The sequence below is a fragment of the Eschrichtius robustus genome, chromosome 12 (genome assembly GCF_028021215.1).
Source record: "Eschrichtius robustus isolate mEscRob2 chromosome 12, mEscRob2.pri, whole genome shotgun sequence".
NCBI classification, from domain to species: domain Eukaryota; kingdom Metazoa; phylum Chordata; class Mammalia; order Artiodactyla; family Eschrichtiidae; genus Eschrichtius; species Eschrichtius robustus.
The window spans coordinates 101,489,871-101,502,307 of record NC_090835.1 but is presented as its reverse complement, the minus strand read 5'-3'; the positions used below and the strand labels follow the sequence as shown (position 1 = coordinate 101,502,307).

Sequence of the window (12,437 nt, the reverse complement as noted above, 5' to 3'; positions counted from 1 at the left end):
TCAGTGTTGTTATTATCATCTAAAAAATAAAAACCCATAGCTCCAAATCAAATCCAGCCTAAATCCTGAGACCATCCAGCAAGAATACTATTTCCTCTTTCTTTAATTCATTTCTGATGTGTGTTCCAGAGAATTTTTCAGGACAGGCTTTCTATTAGCAGTATCCAGGGAGAAGCAAGGCGCTCCTTCCTGGCTGGGTAGTTCAGGATTTACCCAGAGAGACCCCTCGGGTAACTAACCCCCTTGGGTTTCTGTTTCTGCCCTCTGGATGACAACTAACATTTCTGACCACCTTGGACCACACGTTTTGATTGTTTTCTGGCTCCGTGTTATTTGAAAAATGAATGCTTCACATGTGAAGTTCAATATTAATCTCAGTTTTCCCACAGCTACCCTATCAATTGCCTGGCTTAGAGTCTTTAATATCAGTTGAAGATTCAAATTAATTCCTATTACTATGAGAAGATGAGGGGAAAAAACGAACACACTTAAATTGGCGTAGAGGGTCTCAGATTTAGATTTAGTAGATGGTATAACCTCCCTTGTACTCAGTCATTTGCAACTTGGGTGTATTTCTGGCTCTGTCTTCCCACAGCACTGATGTTACAGAGACGTATTACCAGCAGGCACAAAGCTGCTTCCTAAAGCAGTTCAGAGTTAAGACACCTTCCCAAAGTGCCTGACCCCCAGGGAAGAGCTTACTCCTCCAAACAACTGACTAGCAATTTGGGGAGTATAACATTAAAAATAAAATGAAAAAGAGAACTCCTGAATTGAATGGTAAACTCAGAAAATATAGGGAAGAATTTTAGGTTTTCTGAGTGATTGTATTCTTTCTCATCTTACTTAATTTAGTCTTTCTTCTAATCTCAAAGTTTATGATCAACAAATGACATGAAAATTTTCTAAAAATATTTAAAATGCTAATATTAGATCCACAATATCCTAGAAATCTCCTAGACGTATCCTTCCTTTAGCCTCCCAAAAAGTATACATAAAAGCGCCTAATACATAATATGTATAAAGGATGTAAGCTTTTTTCCTTCGTAGCAAATTGTCCTTGGTTTCCATAGCCTACCCCTTAAATTAAGGTTATAAGACCCAAGAAGTAGAAAACATACACCAGGCTGAAAGGACAAAGAAATAAACAACTTTTTGAAGTATTATTTCATGATGGATACAAATATGGATTCTAGAAACAGACTGGTTCAAAGCCCAGCTATACACTTGTTAACAATGTTTTTTTGGCTAAGTTGCTCCATCTCTCATGCCTTATTTTTCTCACCTGCTAAATATAGAAAATATGTCAATAGCAGTATCTATCCCATTAGTTTGTTGTGAGAATAAGATAGTCATTTGATGTGGAGGACCTGAGAACATTTTCTGGCATCTAGTAATTTCCTAGCACTCAGTGAATGTTATCTTTCACTGTTAAAAATTTCACTAAACTTTTGATTTCTAAGCTTTTTTCTTCTGCAATACAGAAACAACTGTAATTGTAAATGCTGTTAAGTAGTCATCTAGACATTAAAAACCCATTTATTTGGTTAGATGGTGGTCCACTATTTAGGGATGGAAACAAGGTGTACTTTAAAATCATTCTTTAGAGAATGGTATGAAAGTTGGCTCTATAGACCTGTATTAATTTAGTCAGCATACTGGAGAATAAAGATAATAATTCAGATAATTTGTATGAGAAAGGGCAGGGTTGGAGAGAAATCCTTTTACTTTGATTTTCTAGCCAGGCTAAAATTTCTGAATACTTAAAACTCGAAGTCATTCGGTCTATATAGATAAAGATTTTGGAAATGCTTAAATATCAAAAAACGGGATCCAGTAACACCAGTAAAATTAATTTAACCAACGTTTGGAAACCCAGGCTATGTAATGTATATAAATTCATCAGGATAGTTTCTGGATAGATTTCATGGCAGCCATGATCATGCCAAATAAATACAGTACAATCAGCACATTTTCTAATCACCCTGCCCAAGACGGAAAGAGTCTTGTAAACTGGTTAATTTAACTAAAGTCTTCAACAGCTTAAAGAAGTCTGATTCGGATGTAATAAAAAATTATTAGCATTACTGATTTCACCAACGTCAGCTGCTTTAGTATGCCTTGCACTTCAAAACCTGCTTTGAAGAGCAAATTACTTTCTACCTGGAAATATATTTTAAGAAACCATAGTTGGCTTCCCTGGTGGCACAGTGGTTGAGAATCTGCCTGCCAATGCAGGGGACACGGGTTCGAGCCCTGGTCTGGGAAGATCCCACATGCCGCGGAGCAACTAGGCCCGTGAGCCACAATTACTGAGCCTGCGCGTCTGGAGCCTGTGCTCTGCAACAAGAGAAGCCACGATAATGAGAGGCCTGCGCACCGCGATGAAGAGTGGCCCCCACTTGCCGCAACTACAGAAAGCCCTTGCACAGAAATGAAGACCCGACACAGCCATAAATAAGTAAATAAATAAATAAATTTAAAAAGAAAAAAAAAAGAAAAAAAAAAAGAAACCATAGTTAATAATCAGGACTGTCGTTTTCATGGTCAAAGCCAACTTCTATAGCCTTCATCTTACCTTATTGTGTAATTCATGGTCTTCTTTTGAGAGATTGAGACCACAGTCTGTAGGGCAGGGACCAATTTTATTAGAAACACTTCCTAGGGTTAAAAACAAAAGGTGGAAAAGAATATTATAGATTTGTACTTCAGAGGATATGTAAGCTTACACTGCTGAAATCTAAGAGTTTATATAAAGCCTGACAAATGGGGGTAAAAGAAAGAATTCTCTGGAGGCTCTAAGTTGTTCTATGCTCCCAGTTTTAATTCAGTCAATGCATGAACTTCAAGTAGAACTTTACCATTGGCCACACCACGGGGATGCAATTTACAAGCAGCAGCTGAGTCTGATCTGCTTTCCTCTCCTCATCCGGGTAGAATTCTCTATCCTCAGCTATGTTTCTGTGATCAAGTTTTCAAAGAAATTTCTCTGTGCCTCACACCAGTGTTCCATTATAAAACCTTGAGACTAGACAGTTCTGTTATCTGTGTGTACCCAGCACTTCTCACCTGAGCTACCTTTATCATCTTTTGCATGACTTGTTTTACATCAGCGTTTCTCAACTTAAGCATGAGCGACATTTTGGGTTGGTTAACTGTTTGGGGGCTGTCCAGTGTTTTGTAGGATGTTTAGCAGCAACTCTGGCCTCTACCTACTAGATGCCAATGGCACCCTTTACCTCCCCAGCCCTCCCCTAGTTGGAGACAATTAAAAATGTCTCCAGACATTGCCAAATGTCCTTTGGGGAGCAGAACATCCCCAATTGAGAACTACTGCTCTAGATCAAAAACTCCTTGCAGATAATGTGTTTTGTTCATCTTTGTTTCTCCTGTTATGTCCAGCACAGTGCCTGAAATGGAATGCCTCAACAAATGTTTCTTAAATTATAAACAAAGAAAGATAGTACATAAGCAGGTATATCTTTACCTTTATGACTCTCAATCCATTGGCTTGACCTCTCACTTCAATGAGCCCATTTGCTAAGGCCTATCCCCAGCATCTTGTGACAAATACCCTGGCCCAGAAGCTGCTAGCGATTGGAGTACCTTAACAGAGCCACAGCTTTGACCAAGAGGTTGACCCAAAATCTTTTTTAAAAAAGTATACATGTATCATATACCATGAGCAGTCACAGCCTTGCTGCCTGTCTTCTTCTCTCCCTCTAGGGATTAAAGGCTGCCATCCTCAGCCCTTTGGAATTGCCTTTGTGTATGTTTTTAAATGAGCTTTCCAGCGTGTAAAATGTTGAGGACATGGTCTCCATGTCTGCATGCTTTGGAAGAATTTTCCTCCCTAAAGATGACCCAGCCAGCCTCATGAACGTTCTCTAAGTTTTTCATAGTGTTGGTCTGCTGAAGAAAAATTCTTTTAACTTTGCTTCATCTGAAAATGTCTTTATATCAACCTCAATTTATGAAGGAATTTTTGCTGGATACAGATTTCTGAATTGACATTTTTTAGCATTTTAAATATGTCATTACACTGACTTCGGGTCTCCATTGTTTCAGATGATAATGTCCATCATTTTTCAGATCACTGTTCCCCTTTTTGTAATGTGTTTTTTTTTCCTTCTGTCTACTTTCAAGATTTTCTCTTTAACTTTGGTGTTTAGCAGTTTCATTATGATATTTTTAAATGTAGCTTCCCTTGTATTTATTCTTTTGGGGTTCACTGAGGGTATTCAATCTATGAGTCAATATATTCCATCAAATTTGGGGGATTTCCAATCATTACTTTTTTAATACATATTTTCTTCCATTTTATGACCCTCTTTTCTTACCTAAGATTCCCATTGTATATATGTAAAACTATGTGATATAGCCCCATGGGTCTCTGAGTCTCTCTTCATTTTTCTCCCAGCTTTTTCTTTTCTGTATTTCAAATTCATTAATTTCTTTTAATTCTTGGATTTTTCAGTTCTGAAACTTCCATTTGGTTACATTTTTTGTAGTGTCCATGTTTCTGCTGAGATGACCTGACTAATCATTCAGTAAAACCATACTATCATTTAATCATTTAATCATTTAACCTTTAATCATTTGAAAGTGTTTTTTAAAAATTTATATGTTTATATATATGTTTATATATATGTTTATATATATGTTATATATGTTTATAATGGATGTTTTAATGGTTTTTCCTGCTAAATTCAATATCTGAATTGTCTTACAGTTATTTTTATTCACTATTTTCCCTGTCTAAGGTTTATATTCTACTGTTTCTTTGCATGTCTAATAATTATAGATTATATAACGGACACTGTAGAACTGTAGAAGACTCTGGATTCTGTTATCTTCCTTGGAAAGGTGTTCATATTTTTTTCCTAGTACACAGTTCAATTACTGGCTAATTTTATTAAACTTGCATAGGCTTAAATTTACATTGTTTCTTTCTTTCTCTCTCTTTTTTTTTTTTTTTTTTTGCTGCGTTGGGTCTTCGTTGCTGTGTGCAGGCTTTCTCCAGTTGCAGTGAGCGGGGGTTACTCGTCATTGAGGTGCACAGGTTTCTCATTGCGGTGCCTTCTCTTGTTGCGGAGCACGGGCTCTAGGCATGTGGGCTTCAGTAGTTGGGGCACGCGGGCTCTAGGGTGTGTGGGCTTCAGTAGTTGTGGTGCACAGACTCTAGAGCACAGGCTTGGTAGTTGTGTCTCACGGGCTCTAGAGTGCAGGCTCAGTAGTTGTGGTGCACGGGCTTAGCTGCTCCACGGCATGTGGGATCTTCCCGGACCAGGGATCGAACCCGTGTCCCCTGCATTGGCAGGTGGATTCTTAACCACTGCACCACCAGGGAAGTCCCTAAATTTACATTTTGTTTTAGCATTTCTGTGAAAAACTAAGAGTTTCCAAGCCACTCTAACTTACCAGAACTCAACTTCAGGTCTCTAATTCCTCTACCATTACTGTCAGAGCTTTGTTTTAGGCTTAAAATAAGCCTCTCTAGAGCATGGTCTTTATTCCTAATATGCAGACTTTTGGCATCTCAGTTTGCTGTCAGATTGAAAAGGAGGTATTAACATGAGTCTCCTGACTTGAATGCTACCTCTGTTCCAACTCTAGTTATCTCTGTTCTTCTTCCAGGTCCATAGTCGTCACTTAGCAAAGCCTCAGTTATTCTCACTGTGGTCAGGTACAGCATTACCCTCAGCCAAGGACTCATGGTTGGTGGGTGGTCCCTATACTGATTTCTGGGTTCCTCTCTGCACAGCTCCCTGCTCTTTCTCACTCTGCAGATTCTAGCTGCTTCAGCAGCCCTGAATGCCAAACTTTGTCTCAGCTCAGTGGGACATTCTCTGCTTGGATTTTGCTTCACTGCTTTAGATTCAGAATTTTTGCCCAGGTAGACAACCAGGGTTTTCCTCAAAAGTTTCTCTTCTCTCTGGGATCAGCAAGTCTTGTGCTTCCTGATGGCCAATGCTCCATGACAATTAAAACATTAACATGCTTCATATATTCTCTTCAGTTTAATGGTTGATTGTAAAAGAAGAGCTAGTCTGGTACCAGCTACTCTGCCATAGCTAAAACTGGAAGTTGCAGTGTTGTTTATTTCTTAATTAAAAGTAGGAGTGGATACATAAATTGGTCACAAGTTAACTAGCACCCATGTTTATGTGTGAGCAATACAAGTATAGGTTAATTACTTTGAAAGACCACTTTATTTTATGGAACCACTACTCAATTTAATTATCAGATCATCTTATATTGAGAAAAAGATGAAATATTTACAAATAACAGTAACCTGCTGATGCCTTTGGAATGTGTCAGCTGGGATCACCCAGAAAAAATAAATGGAACAGTCATATTTTTAATAATACATGAGGTGCACAAGGAAAACACTTGTCAAAACTATATAATGTTTCAGTACCCTATCTATATATAGATGCACATGTTTATAAAAGTGTGTTTTCCCAGTGTTGTGCTAATCTTTTTTACTTGGCATATTTTTAATGGTTTTTCCAAATGACCTTTGTAAAATTAATCAAGGATCTGACACTGTCCTTTGGAGAAATGCAAAGAAAGAATACTGCTTGTAGTAACTTTTGCATGAAGAACAGCCAGAAAATGACAAAACAGAGAAAACATTAATACTGAAAAAAATTAAAGCCTGAAAGTGGAACTAACTGAAAAATGTTGCCTTTTTGTTAGTAATATTTTCGTGGGTCTCTGAAATTTTATTTTCCCTTTATTTTCTAAACCACTGTCTTTGTTCTTAGAGATCAGATGGATTTCTCAAAACAATCTGCTAAGTAAAATACACCACAGTTTTTCAAGAGCTCTAATAGTGAAGAGCATCTCAGATTAAAGATTAGTAAAATGTGCAGAAAATATGTGTAAAAAATACAAATACAGAAAACCTAGAAAAATGTCTGCAATTAGACAGGATGGAAATCTAAAAAGAAATTAAATGTAGTTGTAATACATTTCCTATTCTTTTCTTTGAGAAAATTACTACTGAAGTGAGGAATTTTTTCCTCCTGTAATTTAAATGTTAAACTGCCAGATGTGTGTCTCATGCTTGAAGAGTCGAAGCTTTGCATTATTTAGCATATTAAGAATCACAGAATTTTAAAAAGGGCTCCTTTATTGCCTGGAGGTTCTAATTAAGTAAACCTTAGCCTGGTACATTTAAAACTTGCAATACAAGAGATTTTGCTCTCTTTTTTTTTCCCATAGTCAAGTCACATCTATATAATAAACATGGAAAATCTGAGATGATATAATTTTTCTTTTGCTTGAAGAATTAAAGCTATCTATTATTTTAAGAAGTTTTTAATAGAGGCCAGCAATCTAGAAGACAACTCAGGATTCAAAATACTTTTTAATCATTGCAAGTTGCTTTCCTTATTTACACCAAATAATGTGTGTTTCATAAAGGCAGTTCTACACTATCAATCTTACTCTCTCTTCCTTACTTTCCCTGTCTCTGCTGTGATCTCAACTCTTCTCCTCTTGTTAGGCAAAGACAATGCTAAGGAGTAACAAGAAGATCATAGGTTTTAGATTGATATTATGTTTTTGTGCATTTCTATGTGCTGTTTATCTGTGTTAAATATCTGATCACACAGCACTAATTAGCTGTCCTTTCAGCAGTTTGTGGAAAGAGTTTCAGCAGCTAAAGTAGAAACCATAATCAAATGGAAGCTCTGTAGGCACCCAACATTCATAAATCATTCCCTTAAATACAGTTATTTTTGCCATTGTAGAAAATGTCAAAGGTGTCAACTCTGTCCAAATATACCACTTAACAGTAACTATTTTAGTAAATTGACTTGAAATGCATTCAGCTTACTGACCGTTAGAAGCACATGATCTAGTTCACGGTACAAATGAATAGTTTAAAGGCCAAAATAAATACCAAAGTACGAATTCTCAGCGACACGTTGCCATGACCATGGCTGCAACCACAGACCAAAGTCTTAGCATTGTTTATCTACGGCAGAGACAGATGCTCAAAATTTTTGAAATCTGGTTGTTTATATCTAGTTTCTAGTTAAGAAAGTAAAAATGTTTTAACCACTTTCAAAATAAGGGTCAAATATCTATTTGAGGATATTAGCAGTGAATGAACTAGAAATTACATCAATGCAGGTAATGACTTGATAACATTCTCTGCTAGCAGCATAGTTTGAACCTATAAACAGTAACTTCTTGGATGCTGCCAACATAAATAGATAAATGTTGGTCATAATGTCAAGGAACAAATTCTGTCTTTTCTTCATAGGAAGAACAAGAACAAATTGATCTTCAAAAATGAAACTCTTGACAAAGGGCAAGTACCATAGAATTGGAGTTTAGGTTTGGCCAGGATTATTCCCTCTAAAGCCTCAAATATTTAGTAAAAGGTAAAGTGCTCCTACTATTTTATGAACTGGTTTCTTAGAAGTGTTAAGAAGCTTAATGGTTTCATATTTGGGGATGTTTTAATATTAGTGACATCAAGAATGCAACAAAACTATTCCCAATTTCACTTCTGCCCAAACCTCTAAGGCATAATCTGTCCACATAGACCCTCAACCCATGTGGCACTTTGGTACCACTTATGAATATCAACAGTTAGTTGATTGATAGTAATACATTATATTTTATGCAGTATTTTTCAGTTTATTAAAACAGATTTACATGTTACTTATTTAATTCAAGTTATTTTGTTTAACTTTATAACCAGCACAGAACCGTAAATATTTCTGCCATCATATCAACCAGTAGTGATCTCTGAGTATTTTGCATTTTTAGGATAAAAAATAGATTCATACATGCATGCCTTGCCTAATAAAATATTATTGTAATGTAAGAGCAGGAATATACTTGGTTATTCTTTCCAAGAATAATTTTTAAACATCACCCATTTCTGCCATCCTTAAAAAGATTGCATCCTTTTATGAAAGTTAGCTTCTTTTTCCCTTATTATTAAAAGTATTCAACTCTCCATCTTAAGCACAATGAAAGAATTCAGAAATTTTAATATGCTGCTCACGAGCTTTCCTTGGTTACCATCACTGACAATTTCATTGAACTTAGAACACCCAAAGCTACTTAGAATAATAAATTATTTTACCCACTAGTAAGTCCTTATTGTTAAGAGAAAATTACGGGTAAGGATAGAGGGAATCATTGCCCAGTACTGAAATTAAGCAGGATATGGACATAGCCAAGTGCATTTTTCTCATTATAGTAACTAATACAATAACACAAAGGTGAATGAGTGAGCACCTACTAAATACAACACACCTACTAAATGCAATACACCTACTGCATGTATTGCACTCTACATAAATTACTACTAATCCTCAAGTAAGGCCTGTTATCCCCCCTTTATAGGTAAAGAAGCAAATGTTCACAGATTAAGGAACCTGATAAACGACATTAAAGGGTAAGAGTCAGGGTGTGAATGTAAGCCTCCCTGACTCCTATATCCACATTCTAGTTCCTCCATGAAATGTGCACAGGTCTGCATTCTCTTTCAATTTCTTTCCTGCGCATTTCCAGTAGGTAGACAAAGATCAGGGCTAGTTGTCACAAAAAGGAATAAAAACAGAACATTGACTCAATCCCCTAACTGTTGACTTTTAGCTATTCATACTAGGGAGAAGAGGAATAGTAATATCTTGAAGAAAATAATGGTAATAGCTAACATTGTTGAGTTCATACTACATACCAGGCTTTTAAGATTTCAATGTCCCAAGTTAGTTACTAATTTTAAACTCTTATCCTCAAAACTGTTTTAAAACACTTCGATGAGTAATAGATTTTACCAATTCAAATTTTACCTCCTTCCTTGAGGTATTATGCTAAGTAAAGTTTGCTAGTCACAGAAAGACAAATATTGTATGGTTCCACTTATATGAGGGACCTAGAACGGTCAAATTCAGAGAGACAGAAAGTAGAAATGATGATTGCTAGGGACTGGAAGAAGGGTAAAATGGGAAGTTATTGTTTAATGGCTAGAGAGTTTAAGTTGGAGAAGATGAAGAAATTCTGGAGATGGATGGAAGTGATGGGTGTACAACATTGTAAAGGTATTTAGTGCCACCAAACGGTACACTTAAAAATAGTTAAAATGGTAAATTTCATATTATCTGTATTTTGCCACAATTAAAACATTTTTTACCTCCATATTCCTCAAGCCCTAAATGAAATGCTAAGAAACTTTTAAAATGCTGTAGTGCCCCCAAAACAAAGCAAAAAACTGAGGGGACTTCCAGTTGGGACCAAATGGTACACACTTGTTTCTCCCTTCTTCTCTCTAAGCATAACTAAAGAGCCTGGAAATAATGTAGAATGTAGCCAAAGGAAGTTCGGAAAGATATAAAGAGGATGGAGAGATGATTATAGACCCCAGGACTAGAGCAACAATATAGGGCAGGGCAACTCATGCTCCCTCGCACCCCACCCAACAGAAGAGAGTAATCCAGAACGAGCATCTCCAACTCCGTCCTATCAGCAAATAGTGGTCCAGGTAGGACCCTATCTACCCTTAGAAAGGAAGTCCCACCAACAACAGCAGGTGAGTCCAGCAGCACTGGAGAGCAGGATAGACCAGAACCTACTGAAATAAGCATCCAGGTGATGCCCTCTCCTTCCCTGCAGCTTGAAACAGCCCTCCTCCCACCAAGAGACAACAAACAGGCAGCCAAGTGGTACCAGCAGGGGAATCCCACCACAATTAATTCCTAGACCAGAAAGTTTCTTAGCATCCTGAGGCTGGAGACTCCCTTCCCCACCTAAAGACAGCAGGTGGCCAGGCCTGGGGAAGCTCCTTCTGTCCTCCCAGACGTCACTAGCAGGGTCCAGTGGGTGTGCCCCAGATATACTAGCTGAATCACGCAGACCAAAACAGCACATTTTCCAATTGCTGAAAGAAAAATGTGTCAACTACAAATTCTATATCCAGTGATTATCCTTCAGGAATGAAGGCAAAATACATTCTCAAATGAAAGGAAACAAAAAGAATTCGTTGCTAGACCTTCCCTTAAATAATGGCTAAAGAAAGTTCTTCAGACAGAAAGGAAATTATAAAAGAAGAAATCTTGGAGCATCTGAAAGGGGAAAAAAAAAGAAAAAATCAGAAAAAGCGTCAAACATGAGTATATATAATACACTCTTTTTACCCTCATGGGTTTTAAAAATCACATTTGATGACTGGAACAAAAACCATAACACTATGTGTCACCCAAGACAATGATATTTAAAAATGGGGAAGGTAAAGGGACTGAAATGGAAGTAAAGTACTTACACTTGACTCAAAGTGTAAAATATGGACACCAGGAAACTGAGATAAATCACATATGTATAATGCCATACCCAGAGCAACTACTATGAAAAGTACACAAGAGATTTGTTCAAAAATTATCATCAAATCAGGATGGAATCCTAAAGAGGGTTCAAGTAATGCACAGGAAGGCAAGTAAAGAGGAACAGAGGAATGAAAAACAGGAAATAATGAGAAAACAAATACTAAAATGGCAGACTTAGTCCTAACATACCCATAGTTACCTTATATGTAAATGGTCTAACTATACCAAGTAAAAGGCAGATATTGGCAGAGTGAATTTTAAAATGTGACCTAATTATATGCTATTTACAAAAAAATGCACTTCAAATTCAATGACAGGATAGATCTGTTGCATTTTCATTTCATTCAGTTCAAACTTTTTTGAGACTTCATCGTTTTGATCCACAGATTATTTAAAAGTGTGTTTAATTTCTAAGGTTTTAAAAGTTTCCTTTTGGTTTTATGTTAATTATTTCTGGTTTGATTTTATTAGTATTACAGAAAACATTTTGTATGATTTCTGTTCTTTTCAATTTTATGAGGTTTCTTTTATTGGCCCAGGATATATTTGTGAATGATTCATGGGCGCTTGAGAAAAATGTATATTGACCAATTTTACATAATCTCCTCTAGAAAACACAGGAGAAACACTTCCTAACTCATTTTATGAGACCATTATAACAGTCCTGACACCAAAGCCAGACAAAGACGGTACACTAAAAAACAAAACTACAGACCAATATCTCTCAGAAACTTGGAAAATCCTCAAGAAAATATTAGCAAATTGAATCTAACAATGTATGAAAAGAATTATACAGCTTGAATATATGGCTACAGTAATCAAAGCTGTGTGGTGTCGGGACAGGCACATAAGTCAATGGAAGAGAATGGAGAAGCCAGAAAAAAGTTTAGAAAAATATGCTCAGTGGCTGATTTTTAAGAAAGGTGCAAAACCATGTCAAAGGAGGAACAACAGCCTTTATGACAAATGGTGTTGGAACAACTGGCAAAAAATAATAATAGTAAAATAAAATAAAAATTAACCTAAACTTCATTCCTTATGTTAAAAATAATTCAAAATGGATTTGCTTTTTGAAAACAAAAACAA

The 12,437-nt window shown here is 36.5% G+C and overlaps 1 protein-coding gene across 1 annotated transcript in view; it reads right to left on the bottom strand.

Annotated features, from left to right (window-relative positions):
* The window catches only part of LOC137774129 (uncharacterized), a gene marked incomplete at its 5' end in the record, with an annotated part of 281,651 nt that overhangs the window by 145,843 nt on the left and 123,371 nt on the right, over positions 1-12,437 (bottom strand). The window contains 1 exon segment of the mRNA XM_068559236.1: positions 2,579-2,661. Within this exon segment, the coding sequence (XP_068415337.1) occupies positions 2,579-2,661 (83 nt within the window).